This window comes from Phyllobates terribilis, unplaced genomic scaffold (genome assembly GCF_046119375.1).
Source record: "Phyllobates terribilis strain yellow unplaced genomic scaffold, ASM4611937v1 Scaffold_9__5_contigs__length_417890890, whole genome shotgun sequence".
Taxonomy (NCBI): Eukaryota; Metazoa; Chordata; class Amphibia; order Anura; family Dendrobatidae; genus Phyllobates; species Phyllobates terribilis.
The window spans coordinates 86229579-86254352 of NW_027362769.1; the positions used below are offsets into that span (position 1 = coordinate 86229579).

Here is a 24774-nt window from a genome sequence, read left to right on the forward strand (position 1 = left end):
ACACTGACTTCCTATTGTACGTCCGTGTTACTGTTCTGGTTCGGCATCCTAATAAACCTTGTTGAAAGGCTGCAGCACAGCCAATCAACAAGCTTTAAGGCTGTGGGCACTTCCGGACCCATCACAGCCATGTCAAGTAATGGCATGGCTGTGATTGGCCGGCGCACCACGTGACCCGGCCTCACAGTGTGAAAATAAATAACTAAATCATTTTAAAAAATGACGTGCCGCTCCCCCTATTGTTATAACCAGCCAAGGGAAAGCAGGCAGCTGTGAGCTGGTCTTATTAGGCTGGGAAGGGGCCAGTATTCATTTAGCTTCCCAGCCTATTAATATTAGCCCCCAGCTGTCTTCTTTGCCTTAGCTGGGGGACCCTAAAAAATGATGTGGGGTCTCCCCTATTTTTAATAATCAGCTAAGGCAAAGCAGATAGCTGAGGGCTGATATTAATAGGCTGGGAAGGGCCATAGATATTGGCCCATTCCTAGACTAATAAGACCAGCTCACAGCTGTCTGCTTTCCCTTGGCTGGTTATTAAAAGTAGGGAGGACGCCACGTTGTTTTTTCATATATTTATTAACAAGTGCAGTAAAATACACACCCAAGGCACTGCTCCACTCCTCTACTTAAGCCTCCGCCTCCTGGTTCAAAATTATTATAATTTTTTTTTTCTATGTTATTTTAAGTAATTTCCCTATCCACATTTGTTTGCAAGGCAATTTTCCTGCTCTTACCTCCATTTTGTCTCCTTTTGCAGTCACCTAGCCCTTACTGCGACCATTTTACAGCCATTTTACAGCACCAAAGTTAGGATCCCCATTGACTTATATGGGGTTTGACTTATATGGGGTCTGGATCCAGGGTCAAGTTTGGGTTAAGTTCGGGTAACCAAACCGAACATTGGACTCAAGTTCGGCCGAACTCGAATTTCCACGGGTTTACTCATCCCTAGTTGGCGCCTCATAATAAAATTTGGTGCAAACTACTTCAACAATCTTTTACTTTAAGACTGGCAAGTGAAGTGCGAGTTTTAATAAATTTGGGCGTAGGGCCATTGTGTTTAGTAGACTTTGGCAGGCCCTCGTAATAAGGTCACTTTATGTTAGACAATATGAATGGGGGCATATCCTAGGTTAATGGGTAGGTGGGAGTCTGAGTTTTTAGATTGAGAGAACGACATGTTACCAGAGAAAAAAAGGTTCTGCTGTAAAAGAGAGGGGACAAAGAAATCTACAGAGAAGAGTCATAGCTGAAAGAATTGTGTAAGATGTTAGGGGATTGTATCCCCAACCACTCGCTGTAACGGGTCTGGGAGGCGGAACCTCTGAGCTACTATACAAGGGGGCGGTCCTTGTAAGGGAGCGGGTAGCGACCAGGGAAGACGGACAGGCAGTCACAGCAGGTGACCGGGGCAGTCTCTGGATGAACGGGCAGGAGGTCACGGCAAGTGACCGGGGCAGTCTCTGGATGAACGGGCAGGAGGTCACGGCAAGTGACCGGGGCAGTCTCTGGGTAAAGGGTAGGTACGACCTGTGATGGCAGAGCCTCCAGGTAGGCTAGCAGGCAGGTAGCAGGTGTGCGCTCCCAGGTGAGCGGGCAAGCTGGTCCATAGACAGACTGACAGGAGTTGGAGGGCAGACCCTTTAAGAGGGAGGGAGCGCACGCGCGCCCTAAGCACAGTGGCTGGGAAGGAGCGCGCGCTGCCAGTAGAGCGGGAGAAGGACGCCGGGCTCGGAGCAGAGGGGTGAGGGGAACAGCGTCCCTGCCTAGCAGAGGGCAGGGACGCCGGCGCTACACTCGCAATAAGGGCAGAGTTCTGATAGTATGGGGCCTGGCCCAGCGCATCTGGCAATGGCATAAATTTAGACAGAAACATACTCCAGTCCCAGACTGGCATACATTTCAGTGTTTGGCACACAGCAATGAAAAGACATGCCTCCTTGTGAATTTGGGGAATCTTATTTACAGCACATTGTTCATTAAGACAGACATATAAAATGCTAATCTTGATGAATCAGGAACCATGTATGCCAAATGCAAAAACTACACCAAATCTTCACTGTGTCCATGAGTCCTCGACGCGCTGTGTTGTAATCTACTGGGCTACTTTGCTGAAGGAATTAAACAGCTTGATCATGTCTAGTTTATCTTCGGTTCTCTGTTGTCAAATTGACAAATTGTCCAAGTGTTCGACCTTTAGGGTGTGTTCACTCGCGCGGAGATTTAGCAGTATAACATTTTCAGACATTGTTTTCTATAGAAACCGCATATCTTCTTTAATGGAAACGACCAGTGGTTAGATTGTCACCCCATAACCAGATCAATGGCGGTCTGGAGTGACAGAATAGTGTAGATCACTGTGCACTTCACAAGGCTTTATAAAAGCAGGTGCATTCATAAAAGAATTAGGAGGACGTGTCGCACTGTACATTCTCTGCCTGGCTGGAAATTCCACATCTGAGGCTTTTACTCCCCACCCTGTGGTTTTTTGTTACTTCTTTGCAAGACAGTTTTTTTTCTCAGTGCCTTTATTTTCCTTTTCCTGTTAGAAATCAGAGATGGAAAAAAAAATCATACAGTCTGCTAATGCTTAGTTATGCTCATAAAAAGATAACTATGACTGTATCCAGCTGCCGCAACATCATTTCGAGCAGTAAATGGGTAAAAAGTAATTGTTGCATAATATGAAAGTTTACAAAAACAATGGGAAGTGTCTGTATACGATTTCAAATGACGCGATTGAATGAACAACAAGAAAATAAATGGAAAATGTACTGTATTTTAGCCTACACAAACAGTAAAAGCTGTAACTATTTGATCTGAGCAGATACAGTAATTAGTCATTCAGTTTTTCTGGGAATTAATTCACTTTGACTCATTGGTCTTCCTAGTGAACTAATAGACTTGATTATTACAGAAACTCCTATGCTACAATACTATATGTATTCCTATAAGTCACTGAACAATAGATTGTTCATTAATTTGTAAGCAGGTTACTTGGATGCAACAGCGCAGACAATGAGGAGACAGTGGTACTTAACCAACACTATTTATTTGACTAACACAGAAAGAAAATCTATCTATAAGTGCATATACAGTGCAGACCAAAAGTTTGGACACACCTTCTCATTTAAAGATTTTTCTGTATTTTCACGACTACGAAAATTGTACATTCACACTGAAGGCATCAAAACTATGAATTAACAGGTGGAATTATATAGTTAACAAAAAAGTGTGAAACAACTGAAAATATGTCTTATATTCTAGGTTCTTCAAAGTAGCCACCTTTTGCTTTGATGACTGTGACTCGCCCCCTGGGCCGTGGGGTACCCGGAACCGGGCCTTCTGGTGTACTGTGCTGATGGGGGTAGTAGAGGCAACCCGATCCCGTGGCTCAGGGTGGTCAGACCAAATTGTGGCAGTCTATCAATCAGTGCTTTAAATGTCCGACTACGCCACCCGTGGATTGCGGTCAGGGATAACCGCCGCTGCAGGGCAGGCCACTGGGGCTGGTGTTGGTGTGCAGCACAGAGGTAGGATAACTTCCCACGGGAGGAGTGTAGCCCCAGGGTAGTGTAGGTGGATGTTGGGGGTGATAGTGCAGGCCGCAATAGTAAGAGTTCAGAGTCCGCTTCAAACAGTTCAGGGTCTTTATTGGAGATATTATTAATGACCCAACAGTAGTACCGGTTAGGAATGGGCCTGGGTGTCTGAGAGCATTCGGGAAACCCCACTGGTCAGGGTGAGTGTGTAGGCCTACCGTTCTCTCTATGCTCTTTCTGACTATCCCCCTCTTCGTGGTGTAATAGCCCACGTCCCTGAGCTGGCTGTGTACTTCTCGCCTGTATGGCTTGCGACTCGGGCCTTGGGTACCTTTTGCTTTCTCCTCGCTGTACTGGTCCCTGTGTGTGGCGGAGCCTCCAGGCTTCTTAGGCCAAGGGACTTGAAATCCCTCGCGGGTTGGTTCTCTGCTGCTGGGCTTATAACCCTGACAGCCTCGGACCCCAATGTCCTGTTGTGTGATTCTCTCAGCCAGGACCGGCTCTCGTCGCTTCTGTCCCTGGCGCGCAGTCTCTCCTCTGCCTCACGGACTCCTCAGCTGCTGCTGACCTGTCCCTTTTCTCTGAGAACCCTTCTGGTCACTTCAGAAGTCGGTTCTGGTCTCTCTAACCCTGCCCCAGTTCCAGCTTTTATAGGGCAGCCAGCTCCCCCTACTGGCCTGTGGCAGGAGGTGCTGCATGCTAATGGTCCCTAACTAGGGAACCTCCCTCCTGCTCTCAGACACAGCCTTTAATATTTGTGGCATCCAGGCCTGGGGTGAAACATTCCCCCCTAGTAAAATTTAGTACTCCGGACTAAACAGGAAACACAAATACAGGGTATAAATAATAACATAACATATTTACAAATACATTTTGTCCTTAAGGTCACGGCGCTTCCGTGACCGGGTGTCCATATCACCCAACAAGGTGAAGTTTTGAACGGTGCGGGGACCTGTCTCCATAAACCCCAAGTTCCTGGCCTTGGGCGTGGCGACAAGGCTGAGCTACTTACTTTGGGCCACAAGGGAGCCACGCCGGACAAGTTTTTCTTCTGTGGCCATCTTCGCAAGAGGGCACCAAGTGCAACTATCTACAAGACAGTTCCGGCCATTCAGTGTCCATGACCTGTCACTCCATTGAACTAGGGAAACTGGAAAAACATTATTAATAACCAGGCAACAAACATAAAACATTTGCAATATGCAGCATTTAGATCTTCCAGCGAGCTGGTATTTGACCCCTAGTGCTCCGGGTTGACCTGCGTAACCCACTGTCTGGTGGTGGTCTAACCTGGCTTTCCCCATTAGCATTTAGGGTACAGCTACTAGCTGGGTTTACAGGCAGTGCAGGCAGCTGTCTCCGGGTCCTTTTGTTTACCCCAGGCATGGCAGGCTAACTGTCAGCAGAGGGTTGACTCTCCTGGGCTGCTGGTATGGGTTCTTCTACCTTCGGGGCTGCTTGTTCCTCTTGTTCTTCCTGCTCTCCTGTAGGCTCCTGCTGGGTAGGTTGAAGGAAGTGTAGGACGGGTACCACTATGGCATCGTTTATTCGAGTCCAGGACCGGGGGAACTCTCCAAGAACTGTGCTGACCATTTCTTCCTTGTCCACTGCGGGCTCAAGGTCATCTTGATCTTCACTTGGACTCTGCAGTTGCTCGGGGCACCGTTTTAGGTGGTCTCTGGAGACAGTGCTAGTGGTTTCTCCTCCATCCTTGGTAATTACACATACCTTCGGGTTGTTGTGGTCGGACTGCAGTACTGTGTACGGGTCTCTCTCCCACTGGTCATCTAGCTTGTGAAGCTTTCTCTTCCGCTTCAGGACCTGCTCGCCAGGTTCCAGGGGACCAGCAGGGGCGTGTTGGTTGAAGAGCCTCTCTTGCTTTTCTCTCGCTTGAGCCAGACTCCTCTCCACACTCTCCTGTACCTTCTTGTACTGTAGCCGCCGTTCCGTATCCCAGTCCGCATCTGGGGAGGTGTCCTCGGGTGTCAGGACTTCCATCTCCAGGTCCATAGGCAGCTTACCTGGTCTTGCTCGCATCAGGTAAGCCGGGGTGCCGTTGGTAGCATTCACCGGGATATGGTTGTATAAGTCTATCAGGTCTGGCAGCTTCTCCGGCCACAGGCTGCGTTCTTCCAGGGGCAACGTCTTGAGGAGATCAATGATGATATTATTCAGTTTCTCACACAGCCCGTTGGTTTGCGGGTGGTAAGTCGTTGTCCGAATCTTCTTACAGCCGTAGAGGTTGCAGAACTCCTGGAAGATTTCCGCCTCGAACGCTGGACCTTGATCTGTCAAGACCTGTTCCGGATACCCGTGTGGACGGCAGAAGTGTTGTTGGAAGTCTCTGGCCGCTGTTTGGGCTGTTTTGGAACCACCACCAGGAACCGGGAATAGTGGTCCACTATTGTCAGGGCATAGACGTAGCCCGACCGGCTTGGAGCCAATTTCACATGGTCAAGAGCTACCAGCTCAAGAGGCTGCCTGGTGACGATGGGCCTCAAGGGTGTCTTCTGGCTGGTACCGTCCTTCCTTCTGAGGTTACATGGGCCGAAGTCCCTGCACCACTTCTCTATGGCCCCTCTCATACCGACCCAGTAGAACCGCTCTCTCAGTAGGAAATCCAGTTTCTTCCACCCGAAGTGTCCCGCTCTGTCATGGTAGGCCTCCAGGACCATTGCTGCATCTTGTCTTGGGACCACTACCTGCCAGGTCAGCTCGTGTGTCTGGTGGTTGACAAGCCTTCTGCACAGCTTACCTTCGTAGAGGAATAGCCTGTTTCTCTCCTTCCATAACTGCTTGGCTTCCTCTGGAGCGTCCGGGCCAGGGCTAGCATCTGCCTGGGTCAACAGGTCTTTCACCAGGCGAATTGCAGGGTCACTATCTTGCGTTTCAGCCCAGCCGTGGTGGGGTAAGGGATTGAACATGACGGTGGTTAGGTCTTTGTCTCTTACCCGGTGAGAATACTGAGTGGCCCCATACCGGTGGAACGCAGGGAGCTCTACTTCCTCCAGCTCTTCTGAGTGCTCTTCTCCTTCGGGTAGGTGGGGCATTCTTGATAGGGCGTCTGCATTGGCATTGGTTCTGCCCGCCCGGTATTTGATTGTGAAGTCAAAATTTGATAGCCGGGCCATCCACTGCTGTTCTAGGGCACCAAGTCTTGCATTGTCCAGGTGTGTCAACGGGTTGTTGTCCGTGTACACAGTGAACTTTGCGGAGGCCAGGTAATGTTTAAACCGTTCCGTGACGGCCCACACCACTGCCAAGAATTCTAGCTTAAAGGAGCTGTAATTCTCCGGGTTTCTTTCAGTGGGACTCAGCTTCCGGCTGGCGTACGCGATCACCCTTTCTCTGCCCTGTTGGTTCTGTGACAGCACGGCTCCCAGCCCCACATTACTGGCGTCTGTGTGGAAGATAAAAGGCTGGCCATAATTGGGGTAGGCCAGGATCTCATGCCCCGTGAGGGCCATCTTCAGCTGGCGGAAGGACTCCTCTTCCGGCTTGTCCCACTTGAAGGGTGGCTTTTGGCTTCTGGTCTTAGATTGTCCTATAAGGAGGTCCTGCATAGGGGCTGCCATCTTGGTGAACCCGGGGATGAACCTTCGGTAGTAGCCTACCAACCCGAGGAATTGCCTCACTTCTTTGATGTTAGAGGGGCTTGGCCAGCTCTTGATTACTGTAACCTTGTCGGGGTCGGGGGCTACTCCCTCAGCACTCACCACGTGCCCCAGGTACTGTACCTTCGGTTTTAACAGGTGACACTTTGAGGGCTTCACTTTCAGGCCATAGCCTGCCAGGGCTTCGAACACCTCTGCCAGGTGTTTTAGATGGTCCTCGTAGGTCTTCGAATATACAATCATGTCGTCTAAGTAAAGTAGGACCGTCTCAAAGTTTCGGTGCCCTAGACAGCATTCCATCAGCCTCTGGAAGGTCCCGGGTGCGTTGCAGAGCCCGAATGGCATACAGTTGAATTCACTTAATCCCATCGGGGTGGTGAAGGCGGTCTTCTCCTTGTCAGCCTCTGCCACAGGAACCTGCCAGTACCCGCTAGTAAGATCCAAAGTAGAGAAGAAGTTAGCTGATTTTAGTGCGGCCAAAGACTCCTCTATTCTAGGCAACGGGTACGCGTTTTTATGGGTGATACGATTGACCTTTCTATAGTCCACGCATTCTCATGGTACCGTCTTTCTTTTTTACCAGAACCAAGGGGGCTGCCCAGGGGCTACAGCTGTCTCTAATGACCCCGGCTTCTTTCATTTCTCTCAGCATTCCCTTTGCGTTCTGATAATGTGCAGGGGGTACAGGCCTGTGTTTCTCTTTTATTGGTGGGTGGCTCCCCGTGGGGATGTGGTGTTCTACCCCTTTCACTCTGCCGAAGTCTAGCGGGTGCTTACTAAAGATTCTCTCGTACTCCTGAACCACCCGGTAGACTTCTTGTTTTTGGTGCAAGGGAGTGGAGTCAGCACCCACGTGGAGTTTCTGGCACCAGTCCTCCTTGGGTTTCTGGGAGCCATTACCCTCCGCCTGGGGAGATGGAGGCAAGGGTTCCACGGCCCTGACAGTATTGTGTTCAACAGTATACAATTTGGCTAGTGTAGCGTACCGGGGCAAGTATACTTCCCTTTCCCCAATGTTTAAGATCCGGACGGGCACCCTTCCATGGCAGACATCAACCACCCCCCGGGCATTCAAAATGGTGGGCCTGCTGTCTGATTACACGGGTTCTACCATGGCTTGGTAGTCTCTCCCTCTTAACCCGATTGCAGTCCGACACCAGATCATCATCTCACTTTTGGGAGGCATGGCAATGGGGAACGGGTCGCTCATCCTTACGCTACCGATCTCACCACCAGACAGTTCTACCTGTTGCCGTCTCATCAGGGCTCTTATCTCTTTCTGGAGGACCCTCTGTTGGCTGGAGCTCGCATTCATCGCCACCTGTTGCAAAATTACAATTACTTCTGAAAGACAATTTTCAATCACGTTAGTACCCAAGGTTATTTTAGGGTGACTTTCTCGACGGTCAATGTCCACAATGATCACTCCCTGTGCCAGCAGTTCAACTTTACCAATCTTAATGGTCATCTCTCTGAACCCCACCTGCGGCACGGGCTGACCATTGCTGGCGATGATGCTCAAGTCATTGTCTGGATAACGGGTTATGTCAGCGTCACTCCAATACTGCTTAAAATGTACATAGGGGATGGTAGTTACTTGTGACCCGGTATCCAGCAGTGCACTCATGGGGATACCGTCCAGCACTACGGTTAAAACTGGGCATCCCCCCACGTACTTGTCACGCCAATTAGACGGGCCTGATGACCTTATGCCTGGGGGTTGGCCCTCTGCCCCAGGTCGGACCCATTTAAAGTACAGTACCTGGCTACGTGTCCTGGCTGGCTGCAATGGCGGCAAATCAGCTGTCCATCCTCAGTGTAACGGTCGGTGGGCCTCCCTCTGAACGACGGGATCCTCCTCTGTCGACGCCACGGGACATCCTCTGGACTGGAAGCCAGCTTGATTGGTCCTGACGGTTCCATCTGCAACGACTGTACGGTCCTGGTCAATGCAGCAACACTCTTTGTTAGTTCTTGGACCTGATGGTGCAGGTTTGCCGGCGGGGATGGGTTTAGGGCCTGTGCATCAGCCCCCACAAGGTCTGCAGGGTAGGGCGCTGCCTCCTGGTGGTAAGTGATGGCAGGGTGCCGGGAAGCTACAGCGCCACCTGGTGCCTGTTCTCGGAGCACCCGGATGGCCCTATCTTTGAACTGTGCAAAAGTCAAATCGGGGTTCTGTAGGGCCATGAGGCGCAGCTGAGTTCTGTGGGTGCTGGACAGCAGACCTTCTATGAACTGGTCAGTCAATAGTTTATCTGGATCCTGCACACTGCCAGGGTCAGCTTGCTTAATTGCCCCCAAGGCTTCCTGTAAATTTAGGGCATAAACTCTGATGCTATCTTGAGCTCGCTGCTTACATCCATAGAACCGCATTTTAATTTCTGCTGAGGTACAGTCCTTTTCTCCTCCGCTGTCCAAGACTTTACCTCCCGCTGGGCCGCACCAGTTAACTGCCCTATCAGTATGCTTACTTTCTGTTCGCCTCGCCGGCATACTGTGGCAGCCAGGCCGCTCTGGGGATATAGGGCATGGAAAACGGCATCACAGCTGCAGCGGCTACGCTGGTGGTAGAGGGTCCCTCCGCGTCCGACATCTTCCTCCCCCCTAGTCAACGTGGCCTACCTTCCGGCGATTCTCTTCTGTAGGCTGCGGCTCCGCTCGCGATGCTCTGGACGAGGACCTTACGTTGCTCGGTGATGACGTCGGCGTCCGCTGGATCTCCTTCCAGGACCTTGCACAGCGTCTCAGCGTAGGGTGGGGCTTCAGGTCTCGCGCATTTTTTGACGTCCACGCCCCTCTTCTTCCCGCGCGGCGTCCCGAAGATGGTGCCCGATGGCGGGAAACGGCTCCGATTGGCGGGAAACGGCCCCGAATGGCGGGAAACTTCACTCAGGTAAGTATAAAGTCTTTTTCAGGCACGCAATACCCGTTTGTGGCGGGTTGGTCCCAATCCTGCCGACTACGCCAAAGCTGACTCGCCCCCTGGGCCGTGGGGTACCTGGAACCGGGCTTCTGTACGATGCTGGGGGTAGTGATGGCCACCCGATCCCGTGGCTCAGGGTGGTCAGACGAAATTGTGGCAGTCTATTTATCAGTGTTTTGAATGTCCGACTACGCCACCCGTGGATTGCGGTCAGCGTTAACCGCCGCTGCAAGGCAGACCGCTGAGGCTGGTGTTGGTGGGCAGCACAGGGGTAGGATAACTCCCCACAGGAAGAGTGTAGCCTCAGGGCAGTGTAGGTGGATGCTGGTGGTGATAGTGCCGGCCGCAATAGTAAGAGTTCAGAGTCCACTTCAAACAGTCCAGGGTCTTCATTGTAGGTATTATTAATGACCCAACAGTGGTACTGGTTAGGAATGGACCTGGGTGTCTGAGAGCATTCGGGCGAGCCCCACTGGTCAGGGTGAGTGTGTAGGCCTACCGTTCTCTCTATGCTCTTTCTGACTATCCCCCTCTTCGTGGTGTAATAGCCCACGTCCCTGAGCTGGCCGTGTACTTCTCGCCTGTATGGCTTGCGACTCGGGCCTTGGGTACCTTTTGCTTTATCCTCGCTGTACTGGTCCCTCTGTGTGGCGGAGCCTCCAGGCTTCTTAGGCCAAGGGACCTGAAATCCCTCGCAGGTTGGTTCTCTGCTGCTGGGCTTATAACCCTGACAGCCTCGGACCCCAATGTCCGGTAGATTGGTTCTCTGCCAGGACCGTCTCTCGTCGCCTCTGTCCCTGGCTTGCAGTTTCTCCTCTGCCTCACAGACTCCTCAGCTGCTGCTGACCTGTCCCTTCCTCTAAGGAACCCTTCTGGTCACTTCAGAGGTGGGTTCTGGTCTCTCTAACCCTGCCCCAGTTCCAGCTTTTATAGGGCAGCCAGCTCCCCCTACTGGCCTGGCACAGGAGGTGCTGCATGCTAATGGTCCCTAACCAGGGAACCTCCCTCCTGCTCTCAGACACAGCCTTTAATATTTGTGGCATCCAGGCCTGGGGTGACACACAAGCGGCAGCTATGAGTGGGGACCTGCGATGCCGCCCAAACCCTGACGCGGAGGTGCCTGAAACTGCGGAGGAATCCACCGGCTCCAACCCGGACTGGTCCGCGACTGCAGAGGACCCACAGCAACCTGTTTTGACCCCGCTTCCCGCACCAGCAGTAACCTGGCCCGAGGCTGAGGAGTGGGCCTGGGAAAACCAGGGGGCGACCTAATGGGCTTCCCCCGGGAGACCCGGGCTGAAGCGCGGAGGAGGAGCCAGTGGTGCAGCGATCAAATCTTCCAGCTCGCACGGGAGCAGCGTCAGCGGGAGCAGCGCTGCGAGCGCCTCGAGGTACGGGCCAAAGCTGCTAAATCCCGGGCGCGTCAGGAGGAGGCCACCCATCCCAGTCCCCAAATGGAAGGCCGAGTCGTCCGTTTTCACCATGAGGCGGGGTTGGGGTTCATCCGAAGTCCCCAGTACCAGGACGATGTCTTCGTCAGCCGGCGGGACGTCGAGCCACGTTTAAAGAAGGGACACCCTGGTCGGAACCTCTTCCCGGGCGATACGGTGACTTTCTCTCGCCACCAGGGGGTGCGAGGGTGGTACGCCCTGGACGTGCACAAAGTGTCCGGGAGCGACGCCACCCCGCGCTCAGCCTCAGGGGAACGGCTAGCCTCCGTCAGGAGGAATGAGCCCTTTCCAAGGAGAGAGCCCGAGGTCTAAAGCAGCCCCCGGCTGCTGCAATCCGTTTACACGTTTTAGTGTGTGTTGACTTTTTTTATTTTTGATTTTCTTCTAACCCCCCCGGTTTCTAGAGACACTTGTCCCTGCGGACTGGCAGCAGACAGACTCTTTCCCTTGTATATAGTTTGCATCTCTTGAGGTGCTCCATATTGGTTTTATACAAAACCGCGGATATTTTCTACCTCAAGACCTCAGAAGAAAAACCTGTCAGGGTGGCTCTCCGGGAGGTCCAACTCGGGATCTTCATGCCCTGCAGCCAACCCAGGGCCCGTGTTGAGGGTTTAGGACAGGTCCCTTGCACTTCTGAACTGACTCTGTGTCTTTGCACCTTAACCTGTCTGTTTGCACTAATGTCTCTGGAAAAAAATGCTAGCACTTTTATAATTTTATACTTTTGTACTTTTATACTGTATACCCTGTTATGCAACGTTTAAGGATATGTGCCTCCCATAAAGGGATGATAGTTTTTCTTGTTATATTAAAAAGAAAATTTCCTGGGTGTTACTTCTTTTGCAGCCCGCGGACGTGCTGTGTTTTACCAGGGGGGAATGTGGTTCCCCTGAGGGTTCGACCGCCACAGGGATGCTGCACTTCTCTAATGGAGTGTGGTGTTCCTCCTCTGAGGTAAAGACAGTGTGATAGTCAGGACCTAACCCTTTGCATCCAACACCACATTTCTCCACCAGAGGGAGCAAGTATGCACTAGGTGCTGCTCCCCTGGTTACAGGGAGACTGGGGAACCAAGAGTGAGGGGAACCAGTTAGTGGGTGAGGGTGGAGGACTTACAAGTTAGTTACACTTTAGATTTCATATTTAATTCAAAGCCATCTTTGATCTTGGTCGTCGGTCTCTCTTTTAGTGGTCGTACTGTGCTGTCAGACTACTGTGTGTAATGTGACCTCCCTCCGGGAGCGCAGATCCTGTGTGGGCCTGCGCCGGCAAGAGACACAGCCCTCGTACCCCGGCCTTGGGACGAGAGGTAGGTTGCAGACAAGGAATGTCTCAACCCGGCCAAGCACCAGGATCAAGAAGGCCCGGAGCTTACGAGTGTAGCTCCATAGCAAATGGATCCCAGGCAGGATGCAGACGGAGCGGTGTACGCCCCCTGTCCTCGCGATGCTGATATATTCAGAGGGACTCCGGCTGCAAGAGGGGTACCGGCCCCGACACCCGACCTTGCTACTCTACGTCCTGGACGGGAAAGCCCGGTTAGGCCCAGAGGATCTCACCGGGTATCGGACGGAGCAGAGCTGCCACCCGTACCCTTGTTCTGAGAGGAGCTCAGAGGGAGACCCGGCCTATTTGCACACACATGGACAGGAAAGGATTCGGTCTGTAGTTCAGGAACACTCTGGTGTAAGGTCCCGACTGAATGCTGGACTTACTCGGAGGTTGTCGGACCCCCGTCCCTGGTGACCGCAGGGAGTCGCCTTCCTTTGCCAGCTCTGTGAGTAAAGCCTTGGAAGTTCACCCCTATGGCCTCCGGACTGTTATTCCTGCGCCACACCGCACGACGCGGCCTCCGTTCTTCCTCTACTACTGCCCCCCCTCTTCTTCCTGTCCCTCTGCCCCGAGGCCTTGCTCCGCCTGTGGGGAGCAGTGAGAACTTAGGCCGCCATAACACCATGACTGTACGATGTCATCAATATTAAGAACTCCATTTTTTATCTTATCTGCTACATCACCAATAAGGGAAAAATATTTCTCCCAATTCTAAGGTATAACAAATTTATCACCAATATATGAACCAGTATCTGCCGGGATTGGAACTCATACATTTAGATTCCCCATATCTACAATATTTGCGTATTTACTCCATTGAGCCACTCACAGTTCCTTTGATCTTAGTATCTTTACTACACATAGTACTGAGGAGACAAATGTACCCTCCATTACAGCTTTACAAGCTTTGGGCCCATCTCAATCATCCCTTAATTCACAGATTTCTTTTTTAGAAAAACTTCATGAAAACCCACAATTGCTCAAAAAAGGTGAATAAACCTGGAGTATATAAATGTAACCAGAAAAAATGTCAGTGCTGCTATAATATAGCAGATAAACAACAACAAATAGTTTCCAAGAGTACAGGTGAAATATTTCAGATAGAACAACATTTGACATGTATAAGCGACTTTGTTATATATGTTATAAATTGTGACTGTGGCCTCCAGTATGTGGGGAGGACCACTCAAATGGTCCGAACCTGACTGAATGGCCACAGACACAATGCCAGAGTCGGTCTCCTTATCCATAGTCTATCAAGACACCTTTTGCTAACGCATAAAAAAGAATTCAATGTTACTTTGACACCGATTGAACAGATCCCTAGAGATGTTTCCAATAGGATACAACAGTTAAATAAAAAAGAGGCCTTCTGGATATACAGATTGAGGACTCTGTACCCAGACGGCCTCAATGATAAACTAGAGAACATATAATACCGCTAAATTTTGGGGGGTTAAAAATCGAAGTCTGCAAACCTCGTAAATGAGGTAGAGGGAGAAAAGCTAAAGAGAATAAAAAGAAATATTAAGCACCCAGAGACTATAACTGTGAGTGGCTCAATGGAGTAAATACGCAAATATTGTAGATATGGGGAATCTAAATGTATGAGTTCCAATCCCAGCAGATACTGGTTCATATATTGGTGATAAATTTGTTATACCTTAGAATTGGGAGAAATATTTTTCCCTTATTGGTGATGTAGCAGATAAGATAAAAAATGGAGTTCTTAATATTGATGACATCGTTATATTCTAGAATCGGGAAAAATATTTCTCCCCTATTAGTGAAGTAGAAAATAGGATAGTAAATGGAGTCATATGACAAATAATTTTATTTTATAGAGAAAAAAAAAAAATTATTGAATAGGAAAAAACAATATATAGTGGTGTTTTTTATTTTTATTTTATTTTTTAAAAAAAAATTTATTTTTTTTTTGTTTCCCCCTCCCCCCTTTCTAAATCCATATAGAGTTCACTTTTAATTAACTGCTTAATACCTTTTAGAAGTGCACATGTGTTTTAAATTGATGAAAATTGATTGAGGGGTTGGATTAGTTCCTCCTCCTCTTTTTATGCTATATAAATGTATTCTTTAAAGACAACTATGATTTTACCTGATGAAGGCTAATGTTATGTATAGCCGAAACGCGTTGTTTATATAAAAATAAACTGGATTATTCCTGAAAGATTTGGAGTAAGTAATGAATCACCTGGAAGCGCTCCCTGACAAACTGGAAACTTTTTCTTGCACCTTCTGACGAGTCTCCTGCAAAGGAGCTCGTTTTACCTGTTTTTGAGCTGCAGGCCAGCAGATCCAGACAACTACTCCACTCCCTAAAGACAGGGATACATGCTGGATAACAAGACACCACAAAGGTGAGAGCAATTTTTAATTCTAATTCGATATTGTTAAAATATTACACTTAGATCTGCGCCCCCCTTTCTTTTCTCCTTTTCCCTTTTTTTTATTCATCCATGGCTGATTTTATGTTACGCTGCCTTAACCGTGACCCTCGCGTTGTCAAAATGTTGGGTGACAGTCATTACTGGTTGGTGACACTTTTAGACCCCCGCTACAAGGAGAACTTTCACTCTCTTATTCCTGAGGTGGAGAGGTCAACAAAAATGGGGCAGTACCAGAAGGCCCTTGCTGCAGAACTGTTAAAAAAATTCCCATCTGAACACGCTAGCGGCAGAGGTCACAGTTCGTTGCCCAACCAAGGCGTGCATGCGAGAGAGACGCAACTCCAATCCAGCAGAGGCAGGGGAACACTGTCAACATTCTGGGACAGTTTTCTCAGACCCTCCCTTCGGACAGACCCTGAGGCGCGGTGTACTTTCACAAGGAGTGGAAAGTTTCAAAAGATGGTGAGGGAGTACCTTGCTGACCGTACCAGCGTCCTCCGTGATTCCTCTGTGCCTTTTAATTATTGGGTATCCAAGCTGGACACTTGGAATGAATTCGCTCTGTACGCCTTGGAGGTCCTGGCCTGTCCTGCCACTAGCGTGTTATCGGAGCGTGTTTTTAGTGCCTCTGGGGGAATTATAACTGATAAGCGCACTCGCCTGTCAACTGACAATGCTGACAAGCTGACCCTTATCAAAATGAACAAGGGCTGGATTGGGCCAGACTTCTCATCACCACCAAATGACAGCAGAGTAACATAAAGTCAAATCCACTCTGTTATTTCGGGAGGTGTATTCACATGCACCGCTTCACACACACACATAATAATAATAGTTTTTATTTTTATAGCGCCAACATATTCCGCAGCACTTTACAAATTTTAGGGGGGACATATACAGACAATACAGAATAAGCATATCTCATATCGAAAGGAGTGAGGGCCCTGCTCGCAAGCTTACAGTCTATGAGGAAATGGGGGAGACACAAAAGGTAAAAAGTACATATATTGTATAATGCAGCCTTGATATACTAAATAGGATAAATAATAATACATGGACTGGTCGCCAGCCAGTATGTGTACAGTCTTGACAGAGGCTATTAAGTGCATGGTTGGTATGAACATGAAGTTGAAGAAGATTTTAATATGGGGGAAAACTGGGATGGACAGAGTGTGTTTAGGCGATACGCCAGTCTAAAGAAATGTGTTTTTAGGGCTCGCTTGAAACTGTGGGTATTGGGAATTAATCGAACTGTCCTGGGTAGTGCATTCCAAAGAATTGGCGCAGCACGCAAAAAATCTTGGAGACGGGAGTGGGAAGTTCGGATTATGGAGGATTTTAGTTTTAAGTCATTTGCAGAACGGAGGGCACGTGTAGGGTGGTAGACTGAGACAAGAGAGGAGATGTAGGGGGGTACTGAAGCATGGAGCGCTTTGTGGGTAAGCGTGATAAGTTTAAATTGAATTCTATATTGGATGGGCAACCAATGCAATGACTGGCACAGGGAAGAGGCATCGGTGTAGCGATTGGCGAGGAATATGATCCTGGCTGCTGCGTTAAGGACGGATTGGAGAGGGGAGAGTTTAGTAAGAGGGAGACCGATTAGTAGAGCGTTGCAATAGTCAAGACGAGAATGAATAAGAGCTACAGTAAGAGTTTTTGCCGAGTCAAAGGTGAGAAAAGTCCTGTTTCTTGAGATGTTTTTGAGGTGTAGATGACATGAACGAGCGAGTGATTTGATGTGAGGAGTGAAAGAAAGATCTGAATCAATAATGACCCCAAGACAGTGGGCTTGTTGCTGGGCAGTAATTTTTGAGCCACAAATGGAAATGGCAATATCGGGCACAGCTAGGTTACTGGAGGGAGGAAAGACGAGTAGTTCAGTTTTTGACAGATTCAGTTTTAGGTACAAGGAGGACATAATGTTAGACACAGCAGAAAGACAATCACTGGTCTTTTGTAGTAATGCAGGGGTGATGTCCGGAGCAGAGGTGTATAATTGGGTGTCATCAGCATAGAGATGGTACTGAAAACCGAATCTGCTGATTGTTTGTCCAATAGGAGCGGTGTATAAGGAGAAAAGAAGGGGGCCTAGGACTGATCCTTGAGGAACCCCGACAGTAAGGGGAAGTAGGGAGGAGGAGGAGCCGGCAAAAGACACAGAGAAGGAGCGGTCAGAGAGATAGGAGGAGAACCAGGAGAGAACAGTGTCCTTGAGGCCAATAGTGCGGAGCATAGTGAGGAGGAGCTGATAATCCACAGTGTCGAATGCTGCAGAGAGATCCAGGAGAATCAGCAGGGATTAGTGACCATTAGATTTATCTGTTAGTAAATCATTAGAGACTTTAGTGAGGGCAGTTTCAGTAGAATGTAAAGAGCGGAAACCAGATTGTAAAGGGTCAAGAAGAGAGTTGTCTGAGAGATAGCGAATGAGACGGGAGTGGACCAGGCATTCCAGGAGTTTAGAGATAAAGGGAAGATTGGAAACAGGTCTGTAGTTGGCCGTGCAGTTCTGGTCAAGGGATGGTTTTTTAAGTAATGGTTGTATGCTGACGTGTTTAAAAGAAGAGGGAAAGATACCAGATGAGAGGGAAAGGTTGAAAATTTTAGTTAGGTGAGTGGCGACAGCTGGAGCAAGGGACTGAAGGAGATGTGAGGGAATAGGGTCACTGGTGCAGGTGGTAGGGCGAGAAGATGCAAGGAGCCTGATCACTTCATCTGCCGTGACTGGTTCGAAGTCAGAAAGTGAGCAAGCTACAATGTGGCGGGGGAGAGCATGCATAACATTTGGGGATTGGGAGAAAATTTCCTGTCGGATATGGTCAATTTTTTCTTTGAAATAATTGGCCAGATCACACATGGGTATACGCTTCCTCATTTCGGCTGTTTTATGTTCTTCTCCTTATCCTCAGCCTCCACCACAACTATACCACCAGGGTGACCGTGGTCCGTGTTGCCATTATTGAAAGTTCCTCCGTCCTTATTTTTGGCAGCTTTTGCTTGGAAGGCATAAGCAAAGACTGTGGGAAACCCACTCCCCAATAATGGGAATAATATTTTTAAGATGCTGTACTGTATGGCTCTTGTAAGGGGCATTAAAACCGTCTTGTTAAGCTACTGCGACCTCCACGTCTCTTCTGAGGGGCATTTAAACCGTCTTGTTAAGCTACTGGGACCACTACGTCTCTTCCGAGGGGCATTAAAAGCGTCTTGTTAAACCACTCTGAACTCCACTGCTCTTCCAAGGGGCATTGAAATGTTGTTTTTAATTAACTCTAACCTCCACGACTCTTCGAACGGGCATTGCATTTCCTCCTAATTTTTGGCAGCTTTTGCTTGGAAGGCATAAGCAAAGACTATGGGAGACCCGCTCCCCAATAATGGGAATAATGTTTGTAATATGCTGTACTGCATGGCTCTTGTAAGGGGCATTACAAGTTTCTCCGTCCTAATTTTTGGCAGCTTTTGCTTGGAAGGCATAAGCAAAGACTATGGGAGACCCACTCCCCAATAATGGGAATAATGTTTGTAATATGCTGTACTGTATGGCTCTTGTAAGGGGCATTAAAACCGTCTTGTTAAGCTACTGTGACCTCCACCACTTTTCCAAGGGGCATTCAAACCGTCTTGTTAAGCTACTGTGACCTCTACCACTTTTCCAAGGGGCATTAAAACCATCTTGTTAAGCTACTGCGATCTCCACGTCTCCACGTCTCTTCCGAGGGGTATTAAAAGCATCTTGTTAAGCTACTGGGACCTCCATGTCTCTTCCAAGGGGCATTAAAACCATCTTGTTAAGCTACTGTGACCTCCACCACTTTTTCTAGGGGCATTAAAACCGTCTTGTTAAGCTACTGCGACCTCCACGTCTCTTCTGAGGGGCATTTAAACCGTCTTGTTAAGCTACTGGGACCACTACGTCTCTTCCGAGGGGCATTAAAAGCGTCTTGTTAAACCACTCTGAACTCCACTGATCGAAGTAGATCGCAGCATTTCGGAAGCAGGTAGAGGAGAGAAAGTCCCTCTAACCTTGGATTGGAGACCCTGTGAAGTCTTTGCGGGATCCTGATCGTTGCCATGGTGACCCAATGTCATCATGACAACATCCGGGTCACCAGGCACCAGAAAGTTAGTTAGATCATGCGCAGTGTATGATCTAACATGCTTGTTTGCAGTGCAGCGCTGACAGCCCGCATAGCATAGGGATGCTCCTGCATCCCTATGCTATACAAGCAATCAGCATGCAAAAAACGAAAGTCCCATGGTGGGACAAAGTGAAAGAAAGTGAAAAAAATTGTAAAAATATTAAAAAAAAAAAAACAATACAAAAAAATACAAATATTTTGTACCCATAAATAAATATTATTATGAAAAAAATGAACAATAAAAGTACACATATTTGATATCTCCACGTCCAGAACGACCTGACCTATAAAACTAGTTCACCCCATTAGTGAATACGGTAAAAAAAACTAAGCAAAAAATGGTGCTTTATCATCATACTGCCGAACAAAACGTGGAATAAAACGTAATCAAAAAGACAAATGTGAATAAAAATGGTACTGCTGAAAATGTCATCTTTTCCCGAAAAAAACAAGCCATGATACAGCTCCATCAGCTGAAAAATAAAAAAATTATAGCTCTCAGAATAAAGCGATACAAAAAAAATATTTTTTATATAAAATAGTTTTTATTGTGTAAAAGCGCCAAAACATAAAAAAACGATATAAATGTAGTATCGCTGTAATCGTACTGACCTGAAGAATAAAGCTGCCTTATGAATTTTACCATACGTGGAATGGAATTAAAAAAAAAACAATTCCTGAATTGTTAGTTTTTGTTTATTCAGCCTCCCAAAATTCAAAATAGAAAGCAATCAAAATATGTCACTGTTAAATATTAATTACATATATTAATTTTACTCTTAATTATTGTTAAATATGGATATTCATTTTATTCTTAATTCTGAGTTCTGATAAGATTGCATCAGCCATCGTTTCTAGCTGACATGCGCTGTTTGTGTATTTTTGGTTCAGCACCATAATTAGAAGAACAGGTGCCATATGACCGGGCTATAAAAGCCCATGCTAGAGAAAGGGGGGTGGCTTCCCATTCCACAAAACACAGGATGAGGATCCGTGTGTAAACCAGCAGCTGACGTAGGCCCAGGAAACACGTTCTTTATCTGGATACACGTGCTGGATCCAAGGGAAAGATGGGTGAATCTCAACAATTAAGCTAATTATGGACAAATGGACAATCACTCTGTAACTATCTAATTATTGTATGTACCTGCTGCAATCTGATTCTTTTTAATGGACAATCCAAGAATAAATCAATACATTTTTTATAAGAAAATCTTGATATTGATACTTTACGAAGTCCTCGATAGAGAAAAATAATACAGAAAGAAGTATTTATTCAACAGTCATGTGCCCGAAAATGGTATCAATAAAAACATCAATTTGTACCGCAAAAAACAAGCCCTTACATGACTGTCTGCCGAAATATGAAAAAATTATAGCTCTCAAAATATGGCGATGCAAAAAAATAGTTTTGCAAAAAAAAGCATTTTAGTATGTGACAGCAGCCAAGCATAAAAACCCCGATATAAATCTGGCACCGCTGTAATCGCACCGACCCGAAGAATAAAGCCATCTAGTCATCTAATTACTTATACTGCACGAGAAACAGCGTAAAAAATAAATAAAAACAATTCTTCCCCTGCTGCTGATTGGTTCATTCTGCCACCCAAAGATCGCAGTATGGCTCAGCTTACATTTATCCTGCGCTCTGCGCTGAGCACTTACACTGGGGTTTCCGTGTAAAATCTCTGAAATACGTGATTCAGATGGAACCCCCGGCGGAAGATTCCCTGTAATGAGGCAGATGGAGATACCATTGACGCCGTTTGGCCTGTGATGCCACGGTGTCCGTCTCTTTATTAGGCGTGCATAAAAGTGCCGTCGACCACAGTTTTGTGAACCTATGAAAAAAAGGACATCGCCAAACTGAGGCCAGATGGAGTCCAGAGTAACTCTGTTTCCTCATTATAGCGAATGGATCCCTTGGGGGTTCATCTGAATTATGTCACTCGGAGATTTAAATGGAATCCCCGATATCAGTGCTCAGCGTAGAGCACAGGATAAGTGGGAACATTTTGCATTGTGGATTACAATAAAAGGTTTGACTCAATCCACAAAAACAGCAAGTCCCCGCTCAGGTCTGTCATCTGTTAACGGAAATATAGGGGGCTTCCACTTTACTAGTAGCTCAAAGGCTCTGGAAAAGCAAAATGGCCCTTGCCCCCCAAAAGAAATTCAGCAAATTCTGTGCTCCCAAATACAAATGCCCACCTCCCTTTTGAGCTCCACAGTGTGCCTAAACCGCAGTTAGTGTCCACATGTTTTTCATTTCTGTAGCGATGAGAGGCTTCCTAATTTAGGTGTGCATGTCTTCAGAAGCACGAGCTGGGCACAACGTACTGGTCGCTACAACGGTGGTTTGCAGTTTTCACTCAGCAACATCCACTGATGCTTGTTTCTGTAAAACACCCATGTAGTTAAAATCCTCACCACACCTGTAGATAAATTCTTAAAGGGGTATAATTTCCAAAATGAGATCACTTAAGGGGGGATTCTCCTCTTCTAGCACTTAGAATCTCTGTATATGGAGTCTGCATACTATTCTAGGAAAATCTGCGCTCCAGGAGGCAAATAGCGCTCCATCCCTCTTGAGTCTCGCCATGTGGCTAAGCAGTACTGTACAGACAAATATGGGGTATTTCTACATTCAGCAAAAATTGTGTGACAAATTTTGGTGCCATTTTTACCCATTTCCCAGTGTGAAAATGTAAAATCTGGGGCTAAAACAAAACTTTGGTGGTAAAAATGTAATTATTCTTTCTTCACCGCCCAATGGTGTAAAATTCTGTGAAGCACATTTAGTGTCGACATGCTCACTGCACCCCTAGATGAATTCATTGAGAGGTGTAGTTTGTAAAATGGGGTCTCTTTATGGGGGGTTCTGCTGTTCTGGCACCTTAGCAGCTCTGCCAATGTGACATGGCACCGTCAAACCAGCCCAGCAAAATATGAACTCCAATATGGCGCTTCTTCCCTTCTGAGCTTTGCACTGTGCCTCAAAAGTAGTTTTCGACCACGTATGGGGTATCGGCATACTCAGGAGAAATTGCACAACAAATTTTGGTGTCCATTTTCTCCTGCTATCCTTGTGAAAATTAAAATATTGGGGGCTAAAACAACATTTTTGTGGGAAACACTTGTGGGTTCAAGATGCTCACCACACATCTAAATTCCTTGAGGGGTCTAGTTTCCAAAATGGGGTCACTTGTGGGGGGTTTCCACTGTTTAGGCACATCAAGGGCTCTTCAAATTCGATATGACACCCGCAGACCATTCTATCAAAGTCTGCGTTCCAAAATGTCTCTCCTTCCTTTCTGAGCCCTGACGTGCGCCCAAACAATAGTTTTCCCCCACATATGGGGTATCTGCATTCTCAGGAGAAATTGCACAACACGTTTTGGGGTCCATTTTCTCCTGTTACCCTTTTGAAAATAAAAAAAAACTTGGGTCTAAGAAAACATTTTTGTGGGAAAAATTGGATTTTTTTATTTTCACGGCTCCATGTTATAAACTTCTGTGAAGCACTTGGGGGTTCAAAGTGCTCACCACACATCTAGATAAGTTCCCTGAGGGCTCTAGTTTACAAAATGGTGTCACTTGTGGTGGGTTTCCACTGTTTAGGCACATCAAGGGCTCTCCAAATTCGATATGACACCCGCAGACCATTCCATCAAAGTCTGCGTTCCAAAATGTCTCTCCTTCCTTTCTGAGCCCTGACGTGCGCCCAAACAATAGTTTTCCCCCACATATGGGGTATCTGCATTCTCAGGAGAAATTGCACAACACGTTTTGTGGTCCATTTTCTCCTGTTACCCTTTTGAAAATAAAAAAAAACTTGGGTCTAAGAAAACATTTTTGTGGGAAAAATTGGATTTTTTTATTTTCACGGCTCCATGTTATAAACTTCTGTGAAGCACTTGGGGGTTCAAGGTGCTCACCACACATCTAGATAAGTTCCCTGAGGGCTCTAGTTTACAAAATGGTGTCACTTGTGGTGGGTTTCCACTGTTTAGGCACATCAAGGGCTCTCCAAATTCGATATGACACCCGCAGACCATTCCATCAAAGTCTGCGTTCCAAAATGTCTCTCCTTCCTTTCTGAGCCCTGACGTGCGCCCAAACAATAGTTTTCCCCCACATATGGGGTATCTGCATTCTCAGGAGAAATTGCACAACACGTTTTGGGGTCCATTTTCTCCTGTTACCCTTTTGAAAATAAAAAAAAACTTGGGTCTAAGAAAACATTTTTGTGGGAAAAATTGGATTTTTTTATTTTCACGGCTCCATGTTATAAACTTCTGTGAAGCACTTGGGGGTTCAAGGTGCTCACCACACATCTAGATAAGTTCCCTGAGGGCTCTAGTTTACAAAATGGTGTCACTTGTGGTGGGTTTCCACTGTTTAGGCACATCAGGGGCTCCCTAAATGCGATATGGTATCCACTAATTATTCAAGCAAATTTTACATTCAAAAAGTCAAATGGCGCTCCTTCCCTTTCCGAGCCATGCCGTGCGCCCAAACAATGGTTTTCCCCCACATATGGGGTATCGGCTAACTCAGGAGAAATTGCACAACGAATTTTGGGATCCATTTTATCCTGTTACCCTTGCAAAAATAAAAAAAATTGGGTCTAAAGTAAAAATTTTGTGAAAAAAAGTTAAATGTTCATTTTTTTCTTCCACATTCCAAAAATTCCTGTGAAGCACCTGAAGGGTTAGTGAATTTCTTGAATCTAGTTTTGAGCACCTTGAGGGGTGTAGTTTTTAGAATAGTGTCACTTTTGAGTATTTTCTGTCATAAAGGCCCCTCAAAGTCACTTCAAATGTGATGTGGTCCCTAAAACAATGGTTTTGTAAATTTTTTGAAAAAATGAGAAATCCCTGGTCAACTTTTAACCCTTATAACTTCCTATGCTAACAAAAAAACATTTTGGTTCCAAAATTGTGCTGATGTAAAGTAGACATGTGGGAAATGTTATTTATTAACTATTTTGTGTGACATATCTCTCTGATTTAAGGGCATGAAAATTCAAAGTTTGAAAATTGCGAAATTTTCAAAATGTTCGCCAAATTTCCGATTTTTTTGCAAAGTTACGCCAGTCATATGAAATAAATTTTACCACTATCATGAAGTTTAATACTATATGTCACGAAAAAACATTCTCAGAATCAGTGGGATCCGTTGAAGCGTTCCAGAGTAATTACCTCATAAAGTGACACTGGTCAGAATTGTAAAAATTGGCCTGGTCCCTAACGTGCAAACAGCCTTCGGGGGTAAAGGGGTTAAGCAAAAGGGAAGAGCAGCGACGCTCATAATACTAAACTCTTGTGTAAATCTTGAAGCAGTGACTAGTGTG

General features: G+C 47.1%; 1 protein-coding gene across 3 annotated transcripts in view; it reads left to right on the forward strand.

Moving 5' to 3' along the window:
• Positions 1-24774, forward strand: part of DRC11 (dynein regulatory complex subunit 11) — a 330184-nt gene that overhangs the window by 37752 nt on the left and 267658 nt on the right. Inside the window, exon 1 of one of the 3 annotated variants that reach the window (XM_073646704.1) lies at positions 15150-15243. The exons of 1 other annotated variant lie outside the window; for it this stretch is intronic. In XM_073646704.1, coding sequence (XP_073502805.1) covers positions 15218-15243 — 26 coding nt within the window. In that variant the 5' untranslated portion in view covers positions 15150-15217. Of the gene's footprint in view, positions 1-15149; positions 15244-24774 lie in introns of those variants that run through there. One more of the 3 variants, XM_073646702.1, reaches the window with a different exon arrangement.